This window comes from Macrobrachium rosenbergii, chromosome 42, assembly GCF_040412425.1.
Source record: "Macrobrachium rosenbergii isolate ZJJX-2024 chromosome 42, ASM4041242v1, whole genome shotgun sequence".
Taxonomy (NCBI): domain Eukaryota; kingdom Metazoa; phylum Arthropoda; class Malacostraca; order Decapoda; family Palaemonidae; genus Macrobrachium; species Macrobrachium rosenbergii.
Genome location: NC_089782.1, coordinates 10,464,209 through 10,482,092, shown reverse-complemented (window position 1 = coordinate 10,482,092; position 17,884 = coordinate 10,464,209). Strand labels below are relative to the sequence as shown.

The window sequence follows — 17,884 nt, the reverse complement described above, 5'->3', positions numbered from 1 at the left end:
CAGAATGTGCTCCACTGTTAGTGTCTTGTCACAGTAAGCACACTCTGGAGGGCTGTTTCCGTCTAAAATAAACTGATGGGTTAAACGAATGAGCCAAATCCTTAATCTGGTTAAAATAACCTCTGTTTGTCTGTCAAGCTGCAATGATGAAGACCACGGCAATATATTAGCTCTAATATTTCTATATTTTTTATTATTGGCAAGAAGAGGGGAAGTCCACCTTTCTTGCCATTTACTTAAAACATAAGATCTAATAGGACCTTTTAGGTCTGTATGAGGCACCTTTCTGAGAGGTTTCTGATAAAATACTAGCAGCTTTCGCTTCCCTGTCTGCCATCTCATTTCCGCGAATCCCCATGTGAGAAGGGACCCAACAGAAAGAGACTGATTTATGCCGACAACAGATATGAAAAAGCCACTCCTGAACTTTTTGCATTAATGGATGAAAGCTATTAAATTTTTAATAGCTTCCAAAGTACTTTTAGAATCAGTATATGACAAAATTAGTGTCACTACTTTGAAAACCTAAATCTGGGGCAGAGACTAGGGCTGTTAATTTGGCAGTAAATATTGATGCAGAGTCAGGTAATTTGCCTATGTATGCTGTATCACCAAGGATAACAGCATAACCAACACCACTATCTGACTTTGATCAAGCTGTATACAGTACATCTTTGTATAATTAGCATGGGTAATGTGCTCTAAGAATTTTCCCCTATTCTTTTCTTCAGTGCAGTCCTTTTTGTTAAACAATTTCTTACATACTAATGCTTCTGGAATAAGCCATGGAGGATTTACAGGATATTCTACTTCCATGAATTTCTGGGATTTAAGATGATTATTCCTAACATCCTCATTCAGTCGAATTTGGAATGGTTTAGAAGCTCTTGTACAAGAAAAACTTCGAGAGTCTGTTTCCTTTGGTACTTGAAAGGAGGGATTTTTGGGGGCACTTTTTATTCTAGCCACATATTGCAACCTTAGCTCTTGCCTTCTTAGATCAAGGGGACAATGATCTGCATAGACGTATATATTTTCAACAGGCAAAGTTCTAAAAGCCCGTGAGCATATTCTCAACCCCATGTTGTGTACAACATCCAGTTCCTTTAGCTTGGTTTTACAGGCTGAGGAATAAATTTGACAGCCATAGTCTAGCTTAGATTGACACAGAGTCATATAGCCTCAGAAGGGATTTTCTAATCAGCCCCAAAATAAATCCTGAAACAACCTTTAAAATATTCAAAGATTGTTTAACGTTAAATCTTTAGGGCATTTATGTGGCTGGTCCATGTTAATTTATGGTCTAGAGTCATCCCCAGAAATTTTACTTCATTTCCATAAGGAAGGATAGACCCTTTTAGACTAAAAGTGTGGGAACCTCTTCCACATGCCTGCACCTGGTAAGTCTTACTGCAACTGTTTGGTAGGAAGGGTGAAAGGGCTGGGCAGTGTCTGAACCCTTCACTGAAGTTGATGGGGTGGGGTCTTGGCATGGTTTGATCTGATGTGCTGGCAGACAGTTAGACTTCATTGGTCCCGCAGGTCTTCCTGTATAGGCTTTACTCCCTTGAGAAGACTTGAGGGTGACTGTTCAGGAAATGAAAGAGTGACTGTTCAGGAAATGAAGGTATCTTGTGAGTCTTCCATTTTGATAGTTACCACTGCTTCCACCCTCCTCAAGTAGAAGGGAGAGTCCATGATGGAGAGCCAACTCTCCATGTGATACTTGTTTCATCATGAGCATGAGGAATAAGTCCCTCTTTTAAAGGATAAAGTTGGTTGAAATAGTCATACCATGAAGGTATAAGAGCACTTTCCCACCTGGGACCATTACATCTTTGGCCAAATCCTTGAAAGCACTAACTTCATCATGGTGGTAGTGATGAAGTATCCCATATATCAGCACTACCTCTAGATCATTGGACTTGCTATAGTTGAACATAAGTCTTTGTTGTCTCAACTCCCCTAGAGGTAGATTATCAGCTAAAGGACAGTGCCAGGTCAAGATATAGGAGTGTCATTCACATCCTCTGGGACATATTTCTTTTGCCTGGGCAATGGCTGGGGGAGTAGTTTGACTAATTTGCTAGTTGTGAGGGAACTGGCTAACCTTAGCCAAAACACCCTGGGCAAGCTCTGAATAAGGTAAACCTTAACAAAGGTTTCACCTCCAGAGTGAAACCAACCACTTGCTCTGAAAGAGAGCTAGCTGGTAAAGTTGATGCTGAGGTTGCCTCCCTGAGGCAACCTTACACGAGTAAAGGTGATAACCTCCAGCCTGAGGGAATGGCTTCATGAGGGGCAGGGGCCTTGGTGCCTGGGCCCTCTGTAATTCACAGAGAATCCCTCTCTGTTGCAGTGGGGGAAATAGGGAGAAGTCAAGTAGGACTGAGGGTAAGGTGCACCTTAAGGTTTTGCCTTCCTCTTGTGGGATCTCTAGTGCTAGGGTTAAGCTCAGGAGTTAGACTACATTGAGGGTGATGGTGAGTGAAAGTAGTCAAGTTTTTTTGCATCCATAGAATCTCCCCCCCCCCACGGATGAGCTGGGAATCTGTGAGGGGGGACTGCTACAGGGTTGTTAGGAGGTGATAACTTTTACATTCACAGCTGCTAAGGTACCTCATGGGAAGTGGATGTGCTGCCCAGCCAAGTAGTCTAACAGTGTTGAGAGGAGAACCCATAATATTTAAGGAAGGTCATACCTTCCTTAACTTCATCAGAGATTATATTTATGTCCCCCTCATCAGAGGAGAGAGGAATGGGTTTAATTAAAGGGGCTTTGGCCATGCTAGAAGAAGTGCTTGAGAAGGGGGGAAAGGGGAGTAGTTTCTGGAAAAGGAAAGTTCTGGAAGGGCTTGATCTCACTTCCAACATGGGATCATGGCTTGATGAAGGATCTTCTTTGCTTCCTCCTCTTCCCATAACACTCCCATGGAGGCCAAGGAAAACATTCAGAACAGGAAATCACAAGTTCATTTTTTCCTCCTGCAAGGAATACAAACAGTGTGGATCTACTCTAGTGGTGGACATAAATCGACTACAGGGTTGACCATGGTCCTCACAGCAGCACTGGTCCTGTTAATCCTCCAAAGACCAACAAAGGACAACACAACACACAACAAAGTCAGCCCCAAATGACCTTTTAGGTCCCAGCGCTTGGCCTTTCGCCTAATTTTATGTTCCATTCTATTCCAGAAAGCAAAGCATAATTCTTGTTGGTACACATGGAATATATCATTAAACATAAATCAGCAGTGAAAAACACAAAAGAGCACCCAAATCACATAAAACGACAAAACAACAAGTTAACTGCACTGTGACCGGAAGAACAATGGGTAGCATTGGTTGGTGAGACTGGCCATCCTCTCTTCCCTCATCTCCACCTGGGTACCCTACTTGTTAGTCAGTGCACAGCTGGTCTAGCCCATGCACCAAAGGATAATCCATATATGACAGGCATTGGTATATCCCCATAGGAACAAATACAAATAGTTTGAAATTTTGTGGTTTAGTGAAAACCTACATAACTGCAGTTTTAAATGTCATCTATGAATCTTTGCTTTACTTAAATTTCTTATTTGCATAAAAATTAAAGCATAGAGAATACCCTTAACTTGAACTGATTATGGGAAAAGGAAGTCAACCAAAGGCAGTGTGTTGTATCACTCCAATCACTGGTGAGAAGATGCTACATACAGTAGGTTTTTTGTTCCAGGCAGCAGTCATAATTTCATGTTTCATTAATTTTATGGGATTATCAAGCAATGTTCCTTGAATCAGGTAGATTTGGAGAGATTTCATCTTTAGTCTCAAGAGAAAATGAATAAATCTCAAATTTTAATAATTATGCCTACCTGAAGAAGTACACATGATTCTTAAACTGGAGCTTAAACACAAATTCTTTCTGTATCTGGTCATCCTCTCCCGGTGTAGTAATAGTATACCCCAACAGTGGGAGAGAAGCCAGAGGAAAATCATCCTGGAAATAATGAAAATTAAGAGGAATGTATCTTATGTGCTACACAGTGACATTTTTTTAATGTGAATTTGAAAACAAATATTAACACTACTTCAAAATGTAGTTAAAAAGTAACAAACTCACCTGGAAAGTTTTATAAAAGAAGAGGCAGAAGTTGGTAAATACAACCCACAGTTTCTGCCATCCCATGCTGTTCTTGAATTTTCTTAGAAGGTATCCACTTAGTTGATTCTGGAAATACAATTCCCATTATCATTTTAACTTTTTATGTGTCAAAATAGTGTCTCTTTTACTAAGATACTGCACTTGAAAGTGTTGGGTCTGTAGTAACACAAGAATAAAAATAAATACAATACATTAAGACCAACAGACTATTCATTCAAAATTGCTACAAGGAATTTGGAGCATGTACTTAAAAATATTTTGTGTATTAAGCACGTATCTAATTTGACTGAACTGTAATTAAGAGTCTAAAATGCATATGTATAAACCCATAAAATTATTGTTGTAGTTATGTACAGTTACTGAAAATTATAAATCAGGAACTGACTGGCTTTATAAAGACATCATGGAAAAAACCTCTAAGATAAGAGACAATTACATACACACTACGAAGTACGATTACAGGTAATAAGCATGTTTCCTTATATAACAAAAAATGTTGGAGAACCAATCATCAACATGCTGATCATTTAGTACAGTACAGTATATGAAAACCTGACAAAGAAATGGATGGAGATGGAGGGGGGGTGGGGGATTTAAGATTATGATAACAATACTCATGTACATGGAAATAGGATACTCAGTAGTGTGAAAAATACACTACTGTAGCTGCTGTATGATATCTGCTCCTTTAAAATATTGTCCTGTACAGTGACGAATTCAGTGTTGATTTATGACTGAAATTTGTTAAAACTGCCATTTTTAGGGCGGCAGCAGTGTTGTTCTATTGGGGAAATAGTGAACTTTGTGGGCATTGTTTGCATGCTATGTGAGCATGTTGTACAAAAAACAGCGTGGTATCAAGCTGCATCCAGCAGGGAGATGCTGATTGCCTTCCCATATTCCACTCTTATGTTGGTACTATTCTGAGTACTGTATCCTTCAAGCAATCTGTGATCAGCTGATTTTGTTACAACCTTTAATTGAATGTTTACTGAGTGATCATAAGCTGAATTGTGAAGTGAACGTGTTTATTATGTGATCATATTATAAGTCATAGAATTGTTGTAAATATGATGGGTGAGGTCAGCCACCCAAAAGATGGTCTGGACTTCTTTCACAGAACTATCCTCCAGGGTTCACTTATTGAAATTCAAAGAAAGCTGATCCTTTGGCAAGACCTGACCTTAGTCTGGAAGCACATCATTATAGATAAGGGGAGATGATGCCATGTCCACATTATCTTCATTCTAACAGGTAGGTTTAGTTTAATAAAATTGTGACTACAGTAGAACCCCGGTCCTTGACCGTACCAGAACTTGACGTAATCGGATTTCAACGCAAATTTCTAGTAAATTTTGCATCGGAGCTCGAACAACAAACCTGAATCTGACCCAGTGAATCATATGATGTTTGTAAACAAAAGTATTTCGATCAGCTGCTGCTAGTTGCCATTGTTCCCACACGTCGTTTAAAGCCCGCTTTATCGAAAGATATTTTAAAGTGATTTTATTTACACTATTTCAGTAGACTCCAGTAACCATAAATAATAATCAACGTAAACAACGTTTATGTATTACCGCGACAGGCCACCAGGGTGGCGTTTTGGTTTGTTTACATCCACTCATGCCACAAGCTGCCAACGTAACCTGGGCAATTTTTCTTAAGTTTGTGAAACAGACGTAATGCGGCTTCCTTTTAATATTTTATTAATTTACTGTAATAATTAGGCTTGTTTTAAAATGTTTTACTACATTAGCAACAGTTTTTGTACCTACCCGTTACAGTACATACTGGTACATAGCCTAGCCTAGGCTATGGCGCTCAGTCAACCATCGGTAATACGGCTGCACTGGACTTAGGCCAGTTTTTTTATACAGTACAGGCAGTCCCTGGTTATCGGCGGGGTTCTGTTCCGATGGCGTGATGGCGCTTATTGGTGCCAATAACCCGATATCAGCGCCTCTGTTAAGTCTGTATCACCACCAATACCCAATTATCGGCACCGATAAGTGGAAATCGGCAATTTTCGTCGCTAGACAAGCCCTGTAAAACCGGATCGCCAATAACAGAGCCCGCCAATAACCGGGGACCTCCTGTATACATTTAAAAATGAAAAATGTGTGTCTAATACAGTAAGTTATGTTAAACCTGAACTTATTTAATTGTAATTTATTTGTAATGTTTTGTATAAAAAGGCAAGGTTAGGGTAATGACTGGTGGTCAAATACGGATTAATCCATTTTCAGCTATTTCTTAAGGGAAAAATTTATTTGGATCTTGACTGAATCGCATCTCGACACTTCTTCTGGAACAGATTAACGTAGAGGACCAGGGTTCTACTTATATATCTGTTTGGTGCTATCCTGTATGGGTAGGGTATACAATGGACCATTGGGCTAGTAGATCTCGATATGCCAATCATGGAGAATATAAATTTCCTTAACTACTGATGATACTCAACACTGTATTATCAAGCAGTTACAGTATCACTAAAGTTTTATTTTTTTAAATCTCTTCATATTGGTCATTGAAAAATTAATCCCTTCTTCCCCTGAATCTGCTGACTTGCCATTGCTGTTAATGCTGCCTTTATATTCTCTTCAGGTGACTCAGTAACTTGAATCCCAATCAAGACACAAGCTTATTAGCTTTGACAAAATAAAAAACCCTGATGTAAGGTTGATAAAATTACATCTAAACACAACTGCTCTAAAGCTTACATTACTTTCTCAGACTGTTGCTGGACATCAAGTTTTTATTCCCTTTAAGAAAAAAAAGTAGATTATGACTACAGATTTAAGATAATTTTATTTTTATATCCAGGATGAGGAATTAATTTTATCCCAAAACTAATGGATTTATGACTTATCACAAGAAATGCTTCAACTTTGACACTGCACATTGCTTCATACAAAGGACAGTGTAACTGCATAAGAACCTCTGAATGTCTCTAAAAGAAGATTGGCAAATTCCACCTAAGAACATTAAGTTCTATGGTAAGAAAGTTCTAGTCAAGGCTGGTAGTGGTACTCGGGGTAGCTTTACTAACTTGAAAATTATCCCTCACAGATCCTTTGCAAAAAAAAAAAAAAAAAAAAATTAGTATTCAGAAAACACCTTTATAACTTATTAAAGAAAGAAATTTTAAACAGAAGCCCTCCTCACACTTGTTCAGTTGAGAATCTAGATGGAAGCAACACCTCTCATTGACCTCTTCAAAAACACTGCCAGACAGCTTAGCTACTGGATATCGACCCATTAAAGTTATGTAATTCAAAAGTAGACCTAGCCAATATTTCAAGTATTATGAATATGGTCACACTGAAGAATGTGTCAGGGCATAAAGACATACTATGTATATTCAAATGAGCAGGTTTTTATGGGTCAGTGTCCTGCTGGTAGATTTTGTTTTCAGTGTAAAGATGGGCATTCCCCATATTCAGACATTTGCCCTCAATACAATTTTGGACAGGATATCCTGGAAATTCCAAATACAGTATTTAGGTATAGATATTGCTATCAAAAGCTGTTGGGCCTAACAAAAGCCCTTAATCAACACACGGCTGTTATCAAAAACTTGGCTCAGCAGACTAAGCAAAATTAAAAGATGATTCTATCTATGATAACAAGCTTTCATTATATCCAAAAAAACATGTCTCCAATTCTTGCTCTCTTGCTACAACTGGATCCTCCTTGATCAGGTCGGATGTCAGACCCATTATCTGACCTATCTAAGAGGGAAGGAGGATGAAGACCATTTCCCAAAGGAATTTAGTTCAGATGAGTTACTCAGATATCTTTGGTCATACTATAAACAACAAAGTCCCAGCCAGCAACTCATTTCATTAATAAGAAACAGGCAAGCCTTACCTTGCCCAAAGATATGTACTAAAACCCCTAGGATATCAAATTCTTTTGCTATTCTTGATGAATGTTCTAGTGTTACTGCCATTTCCATTTCTCAAGATGACCAACCTTCAATAACCTAAGCCTCTCACAACAGGAGACCTCAGTTCCCTGCTGCTCAAGCAAATACTGAGGATTGTCTTTAACCAAAATTTTATCTCTAGCTTACCTCCTCTTCCAAGGGCAAAAATCCAAATAAAATGTAAATTATACACATCTTGAAATGACACAGCAAAGGTCTTGAGAGCTAGAGCAGAACAACTCAAGGTTATGCTTCAAGACCATGACCCTGGGATTGTATACAGTACTACAGACCATGATATGCAATTATCCCTATTGCCCTTTCAATCCTGAACTCCAAAGGGGGCAGGCTGCCAGAGCACCTCACACGGTGCACTGTAAGCATTATTAAAGGTTTTTGCAGTGTCACTTCAGTCCCTAGTTGCACCCAATTTTTATCATTTGTTCCCACTTCCTTTCTTCCATATTGCTGTCCAACCACGCAACTCCCTCTTTGCACTGTCTTAAGCACGGCATGACAAAGGATCCCAGTGCTTGGCTGTAAAGACAAATTTTCATATATCAAATCTTTTAATCCTGGATTAAATTACATAATTTTTGTTGTAGTTTGTGCCTAAATCTTTGCAGCATTTTATCTTAAAACTTGAATAATTCTGCAAAAGCTGTGGCTGTTAATGTAAATTCAGACATTTACTATTTGCTTCCTGTACCTTCCTCCCAGATTTGGTTTCAGTGAAAATTATCTTTTTAACATAAGTCACCTTCCTTCTCCATTCTGGCTACTACTTGGCAATTTCAGTAATCATAGTCCTCTGTGGAGTGGTGATGTACTGGATTCAAAAAGGAGAATGGAATATGATATTAATAATCCAATGACTATGTAATGAAGAATCAGTGAATTTTCTTAATATCTATGGTAATCACTTATTTGCGGCAGATTTAATCTTATGCTCTTCCAGCATCCATTTGGATTTTGTATGGTCGTCAATGAATACTTAAATGGAAGTGACCAGTTTCCAATTCACTTAAATCATGTTAAAAATTCCCCATACTGAATTTCCTCCTAAATTTATGGCTGAGGAGGTGCATATTCAGTCAGGGTGCTGGGTCCTGTACAAGAGAACTTGAATCTTTCATCACAATGAGGTTTGTATTGCTTTACCAAAACAGCCTTTTTAAAGTGCTAATGATGGTATATACCTAAATCTAAAGGGAAACCCAAAAGTAGTAGTTCAATGACAGAACAAAATGTGTTTTCAGAAAATGCTGCAGAATATATATAAAAAAGAAGCTCCTCTCAGAGTAGAATGATATATAAAGTGTTTTTGCCAAAAATAAGAAGTAATTTTTGAAAAATCTGAGTTAAAGCTGTATGTGCTACATTAATGGAATTAATTCTAAGACCACCAATGAGAGCTATTTGGAGTATTAGAAAGCTTAGTGGTAAATTTGTCCATTTAACTTTACCATTTTCAAAAGTGAACAGTGATCCCTCTTAAGTTGCTGAGAGACTAGGCCAGCATTTTGAGCTCAAAAATTATTCTCCTGAGTTTCAAAGGATTTGTGAATCTCAAACTGCCTTGGATCTTAACCTTTAATGGCAAAAAGATAGATAATACAGTTTTCTCTTAAAGCATTTAGAGATGCTCTGTCTGCTACTGAGGCCACTGCCCCAAGGAAGATACACTATTCTACAAGATGCTAAAGCATTGGTCAGAAAATGCCAATATCTTTATTTTGAAAATAATTAATAAGGTATGGGAGACTGGCATACTAACTAAGAGCTAGAAAATTGCCATTGTCATTCCAGCTAAAAACCAACTAGGATGAAATTAAACCCACCAACTATAGAACAACTGCTCTATCAGATGTAATAGATATAGACTTGCAAATATTACAGAATTATACAAAATACCAGAAAACTCCCTGACTAGCAATAATGCAAGTGGTAATGCTAAGAAGGCAATTGGGCAGAAAAACAGTAAAGTACAAAGTACCATACAAGTTACAAAACTAAAAAAAAATTCTTGACAGTATCACAAATATGGTGCAAAGTAAACTTACAGTTAACTTATCCATCACTCATAGTACAGCAAAAAACAAATGCTTACAAAACCCTCCCTAAGAGCATTACCTAGTTAAAACACCTTTAAGCTATTTTAGCAATAAGCCCTTTGTTGTAATATATACTGCAATTTTCATACATTTGTACTTTTCATACTTTTCTCCTTTTATCATCACTTGCTATCATACTCGAGGTTTGTTTATGCCACAGACTGGCAGGCCTGTCCTCTCGACATGTAAGATTCCTCCTTCATACAGTAATATTTACAAGTTGGAATGTCCTACACTTTTATTTTGGGACCAGCCATAAGTTTGATTTCATTTGCATTAGTGCCATGAAGTTTTGTTTATTGCAGGCTAACTTGTGCTTAAGCTGAACAAAGCATAGTTAGCAGCAGCCATACCTTTTAGTGTCACAATGCCCTTAGCACCAAAAAGCAGATGCCAAAGCTTGAGAAAATGCTATACAGTAATCCTTCAATTATCTGGATCAATAGAGCCTAGGTCCATCAAATGATAGTGAAATCCAGATACAGTAGTGGCAAGTAAAAAATCTATGGTGTTCAAGGGCAATTCTGTAATCTTCCTCATCTAACCTGTCAATACCACATAACCATAAACACTAGGTATGCTTCTAAACAGCAACCATTAAAACTTAAATTAAAACTTTATGCAAAAGGCAGTTATCTACCTATTTTCCCCATATTTGTAACAAAAATATTGCATAAATATACTAAAAAAATTAAACCCTTATTTTTCTCTCATAAATGACTCAGTTCAGTAGGCAGGTAGCCTACCTGTGTTTACCCACAGCCTACCATGACTTTAGGACCAATAATGTATTTTCATACAGCAACTTTCCTATTAGTTGTTGCCATATTGTATTCCCATGCACGAGATAAAAAATTTGTATGTGTGAACTATAGACCTAAACTAGCTTAACTGTTACACCGACAGTATCCTCTGTAATCTTCCTCACCTAACCTGTCAATACCACATAACATAAAACACTAGGTATGCTTCTAAACAGCAACCATTAAAACTTAAATTAAAACTTTATGCAAAAGGCAGTTATCTACCTATTTTCCCCATATTTGTAACAAAAATATTGCATAAATATACTAAAAAATTAAACATTTTTCTCTCATAAATGACTCAGTTAAGTAGGCAGGTAGCCTACCTGTGTTTACCACGGCCTACCATGACTTTAGGACCAATAATGTATTTTCATATGCTTTCTTATTAGTTGTTGCCATTTATTCCCATGCTAAAAATTTGTATGTGTGAACTATAGACCTACACTAGCTTAACTGTTACACCGACAGTATCCATTTGCAAAAGTCAAACAGGCTGTCGCGAAAAAGTTCTATGCATGGGATTTTTTCACTTCAAACTCTCGCCTATTCTATGGGGTCTCACAGGATGGCAGGAGCTTACTGGTCAAGGCACGTCATAAACACAACTGTTATTGCATATTTTGTTGAAATGCATGTACCGCTGCAGTATACAACATCATGTTTTGTCTTGTTTGTTCGAGTGATTTGTTTTGAGTTTGGGGTCTTTAAGCCTGGATAGCTAAAAGTAAATTATCCCAACTAGCAACCACCTGAACAGGGAGTGAGACTCTCGCACCATTATTTTGCCCTTGTAGGTCCAGAGATCCCATTGGGAATAGATATGAGTTTTTGGGCTCTCAAAGGTTGGTGTAAAGTCTGAAACCGTGAGTGCGCCTACATAGTTGTAGCTTGTAATGAGAATAACTGTTTGGGCATTTGTGTGCTGCGGCAGCATTGTGTTGGTTGTAATTAAATTTTCAGTGATTTCTTGAGGTTGGAGGCAGACGTGTGACCCATGTGTTTCGTGTTGCGGACATATAGATTGCGAGTTCGTTGATTGCGCTTTTGTTGGAGGTTTTGTGTGTTTGTTGTGTGAGGGTGATGACTGGGTTTTAATTTTGTAAGTAAATTGTAAAAAACCTGGTACGTGTCTCGTTTGTCCTTGCATGGGGGCTAAGTCACTATCATAGATCGTGGGTTGATTGTGCAGTCTATCAGCACAGTGAAAATCAATGATGTCTGTCGAGGAAATTCCCGACACAGGCTATTACAGCTGTATTTAAGATAAAGGTAATGGTAATGAACTGTTATTTTACTTACAGAATCCATTTACACTGTATACTATATCATCATCATAATATGTAGGCATAAAAAACCAACTGACCCACCATTTTTTATGTTTGTGCTGTTTATGTTATCAGAATTGGCTGATTAAGAATTAGGAAAATAACTTAGTTGCTATAAGAAACGAATGAATTAATGGAATTATTTTTATTTTTGTACATAAATGTAAAATGGGTATACAAAGGTAAACTAACATACTTTGTTAAAAATCACTCAAAACCACAAAACGGCTGCTTCATGATTTGTTTGATTACCAATGTAAACATACTTCAGTTGTAGTTCTCTCTCTCTCTCTCTCTCTCATATTTAAGTATTGTACATATCCTTTAATAAAATATGAATTACTGTACCATAAACATAAAAACTCGAAACTAAACAAACCCTATGAAGTTCACAACACAATTGAATGAGTGCGGACATATGTAAGTACATGTTGCCATTTTTTTGCTTTGCTTGATTTACTGTTCTGCATTTCATTACAAGTTTAGTTAACTCCATGTATGATTATCACACATCATAACAGTACACAAGAGAATATTTTATCACTGTTTGATATTTCATCTTTAATCACAGTAAAAATATTTAAAATGCAAATTTATTTTTATTTGCAAGACAAACCAAACAGGCTGTAGCAAGTTCACTGATGGCATAGAATGTGTGTGCACACACATACAGTAAACCCCCCCGTTTTTCCGGGGTGATGCGTACCACCCCCCTGCAAAAAGCTAAAATCCATGAATACTTAAAACCCTTCTAAAAAAAGAACACTTAGAACTGCCTGTTTTGATAGTTTAAAAAAAAAAAAAAAAAAAAATACTTATACGGGTATTATCCTACTTATGATGGGGTTAGATAAAAAAAAAAAAAACCATAGTTTGTTGGAAAATACGTATCTTGAATATAGCCTAGCCTACACTAGGGTATTCAGCACCATGTAGACATATATGGTAGCCTAGCCTACACTATAAAGTATACCCTATACATATATGGTATAGAGTATACCGTATATGTATAGAGTATACCAGCTAATTCTGAAGGTTCATGCAGATTAACTTATGATAATTCAATACAAAGAAATTGAATAACAAACAAGAATTAGCTTCGCCCACACTATGGTATATAGTATACATATACGGTAGCATAGCCTACATTATACTATACTCTATATTCACATATTAATATTGTATTATACAAACATCAACATAACGAATATACATCTTTTCATTGGATCTTTAAAACGTTATGCTTTACTTCACTGTATCCAATAATATTGTATATATATTCTTATATTGCTTTTGTATTGTAAATTGCAATCATAACGATCAATGTTTTGGTTTGGAAACCGATTATGCGGTAAGTTTATTTCACAGTATTCAACTCGGTTCAGAGCGCTTTTCTTGCTTCTAGTTAACGTAAATGAATCTCTAGATATTATTTATATGGGGCAAGGTTATTTTTTGTTGTACGAAGTGTTTTCAAGTTAAAATATAACTTAAATACATCTCGTTGTGAAATTAATTTAGTTGTTTTTTTGTTAATAGATGACAGCCGTTTGTTGTGTAAAAAAAATCCAGATTCCATTCCCTGTTTTCACTTGATTTCATCATAATGTGAGCTTTACATATTTATTGTTTATCAGTGGGAAAACAGCAGTAATGTGTGTTCTTTCATGCCCAGTAGTTTTGATCAAAATACTTTCTCTCCAATTTTATTTATGGTCGAGTTTCATCCATGTTGCTGATGCACGATAATTTAAAATCATTAGCTGATTGAACATTGTTTTCTCAGCTTCAGCTACAACTTACAGCTTAAATTTAGCAGTATATTTCCTTGCCGATCTTACACCCATAGTGAATAAGGGTATAATGTAAAAATATTTCAGTCCTATTCTACTTGACGTCATTTGTAACATAACTAAGGTAATTGTTTTCTACCATACAATGGTTGAAATACAAGCAAAACGTTGTTATTCAATTCAGTTACGAGCAAAATAACAGTTTCTTGTTTGGCTGTTCATGGCTGTACGCATTTACGCAAGAGTATAAACGTTACTAACAATACTTTTATCATTCTCTGCTACTTTTTTGTAACTAGAAGTGGGATAAAGAGATGGAAGAAAAGAAGCTAGTCTATTGTAATTTCGTCACTCTCGCTGCTTAACCCTTAAACGCCTACTGGACGTATCATACGTTGACTAAAATTGTCTATTGGGTGCCAAGTGGACGTACCGTACGTCGACTACAAAAAATTTCAACCTTCAGTCAACTTTGACTCGTCCAAAATAGTTGAAAAACGCAATTGTAAGCTAAAACTCTTACATTCTAGTAATATTCAATCATGTACCTTCATTTTGCAACAAATTGGAAGTCTCTAGCACAATATTTCGATTTATGGTGAATTTCTGAAAAAACCTTTTTTCTTACGCCCGCACCAGTAACTCGGCCGAAAATTTCAGAAATTCTTTCGTCATTTAGTCGTAATTTTTGCACTGTTCTATATTAGCCGTTACATAAAGTTTTATATATGAAAATGTGCGCAATTTCATGTAAAATACAGCAAAATATAACCCATGGTTGTAGCTTTTATCAGTTTGGAAATATTTTCATATAAACCACGATAACTGCCAAAATTTCAACCTTCAGTCAACTTTGACTCGACCGAAATGGTAAAAAATGCAATTGTAGCTAAAACTCTTACATTCTAGTAATATTTAATCATTTACCTTCATTTTGCAACCAATTGGAAGTCTCTAGCACAATATTTCGATTTATGGTGAATTTTTTAAAAAAACTTTTTCCTTACGTCCGCACCAGAAATTCTTTCGTCACTTTGTCGTAATGTTTGCACCGTTTTATATTAGTTGTTACATAAAGTTTTATATATGGAAATGTGCGCAATTTCATGTAGAATACAACAGAAAATAACTCATGGTTGTAGTTTTTATCAATTTTGAAATATTTTCATATAAATCACGATAACTGCCAAAATTTCAACCTTCAGTCAACTTTGACTCGACCGAAATGGTAAAAAAACGCAATTATAAGCTAAAACTCTTACATTCTAGTAATATTCAATCATGTACCTTCATTTTGCAACAAACTGGAAGTCTCTAGCACAATATTTCGATTTATGGTGAATTTCTGAAAAAAAAACTTTTTCCTTACGTCTCATGCCGCGGTAACTTGGCCAAACATCTCAGAAATTCTTTAAATCCACGTTGTTGTAATGCTTGCATCGTTTTACATTAGTCGTTACATAAACTTTTATGTATGAAAATGTGCGCAATTTCATGTAAGAATACAACAGAAAATAGCTCATGGTTGTAGCTTTTATCAGTTTTGAAATATTTTCACATAAATCATGATAACTGCCAAAATTTCAACCTTCGGTCAACTTTAACTCGACCGAAATGGTAAAAACGCAATTGTAACCTAAAACTCTTACATTCTAGTAATATTCAATCGTTTACCTTCATTTTGCAATAAATTGGAAGTCTCTAGCACAATATTTCGATTTATGGTGAATTTTTGAAAAAACATTTTCCTTACGTCTGTCGCGGTAACTCGGCCGAACATCTCAGAAATTCTTTAAATCACGTTGTCGTAATATTTGCACCGTTTTATATTAGTCGTTACATAAACTTTTATATATGAAAATGTGCGCAATTTCATGTACAACACAACAGAAAATAACTCATGGTTGTAGCTTTCATCAATTTTGAAATATTGTCATATAAATCATGATATATAGAAAAAATTCGACTTTCGGTCAACTTTAACTCGACCAAACTGGTCAAAAACAGCAATTGTAAAGCTAAAACACTTACAGTCTAGTAATATTCAATCAATTAGCTTCATTTTTCAACAAACGGGAAGTCTCTAGCACAATATTTCGATTTATGGTGAATTTTTGAAAAAACATTTTCTTACGTCCAGCGATGCGAATTCATGTATCATTTTGTGATAGTATTTTTCTCTGTGTTGCTTTGATCGTTTTACAATTTGTTATATACCAAAATCAACGCAATTTAGTGTACAATACAAAGAAAAACAAAATAACCCGTTAGCTTTAACCGTTTTGCTCTGTGCGATTTGCATAAAATTATTTATGAAAATTTTTTTGCGCTGTCATATATTTCAATATTTATATATAATATTTTTTTTCATTTCTGATGGTTGCATACTAAACTTCAGCCAATGACAAAAAAAGGAGCCAAAAATGAACTCTTAATCTTAAAAACTAAGTGCTGTGATTTTTTGAAAAAACTTTTTTCCGCAAGCGCTAACTCACCGAACGCCGCCGGCATACGGGAGACGTTTTTGTAAATAGAGGCTCGGCGTTTAAGGGTTAATTGTACGCTGCTGCCTGTGCCCCCGTGAAATTTAAAAATACTTTCTAAATATTGTCGTATTGGTATTAACTGTTTACCCCATCGCAAAATCGAATTATTGTAAGGCGAATTATCATAACTCGAGCACTACCTGGGTACCCGAGTGTTTTAAGTTTTATCACAAAAGTCATTTAGTCATGAAAATTATATGAAAATACAGTAATTAGTGAATATTTCTCAGTGAAAATACTGTGAATGGGTGAATTTTCCATGAATAATGTGTATATACAAGTATGTTCCATAGAGAAATCCGTGCATAGGTGAGTCTGCGAATCGTGAGAACGAGAATATGGGGGTTTACTATACATACCCTATGCACACAATTACCTTTGGTTTGTAATGAAAAAAAAATAAAAATGACAAATTTTTTATATAATTTTTATTTTTCCTAACACAAACCTGAGATCTTTACATGTGAAAATAACTTTCAGCGAGCTGGAAATCCGGCCATTAAATTTTTGCAAGGTAGTTATGGTAACAGCTACCGATGGTAGGGGTGGAAGATCCGCCCAAGTCGTTGCGCACTCACATCTACACAGTTTACCTTATGGCCCAGGTAAGAGAAAGAGCCTGGCCCTTTATGTAAAGACCTCAGGTTTGTATGTTAGGATAAAAGATTTTGACAACGGAAAAATCTATTTCTGGGGGAAGACCTGTGTCACCCAGTGAAATGGTTCCAATAGTACACATTTCTAGGTATAAATATTGCCAAATATACCAGAGAAAAAGCTATCCATAATGCCAGGGTTACTGCCCCTGGATCGATCACCACAATGGTGTCGTTATGCACTAAGGGGTGAGTGGTAGCCACTATCACAGATGCTTTGCCCAACAGATTTCTCCATTCTCAAAGCCCCCAACATGGGTGAGCCGTTCCAACCATTACCTTCCGCTCGCTGCCACCTACCACTCGCGCCCGCCATCTTCATCCCAAAATTAGCACCCTCCAAGCTAGGTATGCTATCCGGGTGGGAAAGGAAGAATAGGGATGGGTCACTGGGTGACACAGGTCTTCCCCAAGAAATATATTTTTCGGTTGTCAAAATCCCTTTTCTGGGCTCGACCTGTGTCACCCAGTGAAATAGTAACAGAGAATCAGCCATACAAGAGCTAAATAAAACTAAGAGAACAATACTGAGTTTTAATAACCCCAAAGTATATAAAGTTCAATATATAATT

At 36.6% G+C, this 17,884-nt stretch overlaps 1 protein-coding gene across 5 annotated transcripts in view; it reads right to left on the bottom strand.

The window, feature by feature from the left end:
• The window catches only part of Cdep (Chondrocyte-derived ezrin-like domain containing protein), an 804,710-nt gene that overhangs the window by 17,974 nt on the left and 768,852 nt on the right, over positions 1-17,884 (bottom strand). For all 5 annotated transcript variants that reach the window (XM_067085457.1, XM_067085454.1, XM_067085456.1 and 2 more), the window contains 2 exons: positions 4,103-4,210; positions 3,855-3,979 (listed from right to left, as the gene is read on the bottom strand). In XM_067085457.1, the coding sequence (XP_066941558.1) occupies positions 3,855-3,979; positions 4,103-4,210 (233 nt within the window). The remainder of the gene's footprint in view (positions 1-3,854; positions 3,980-4,102; positions 4,211-17,884) is intronic.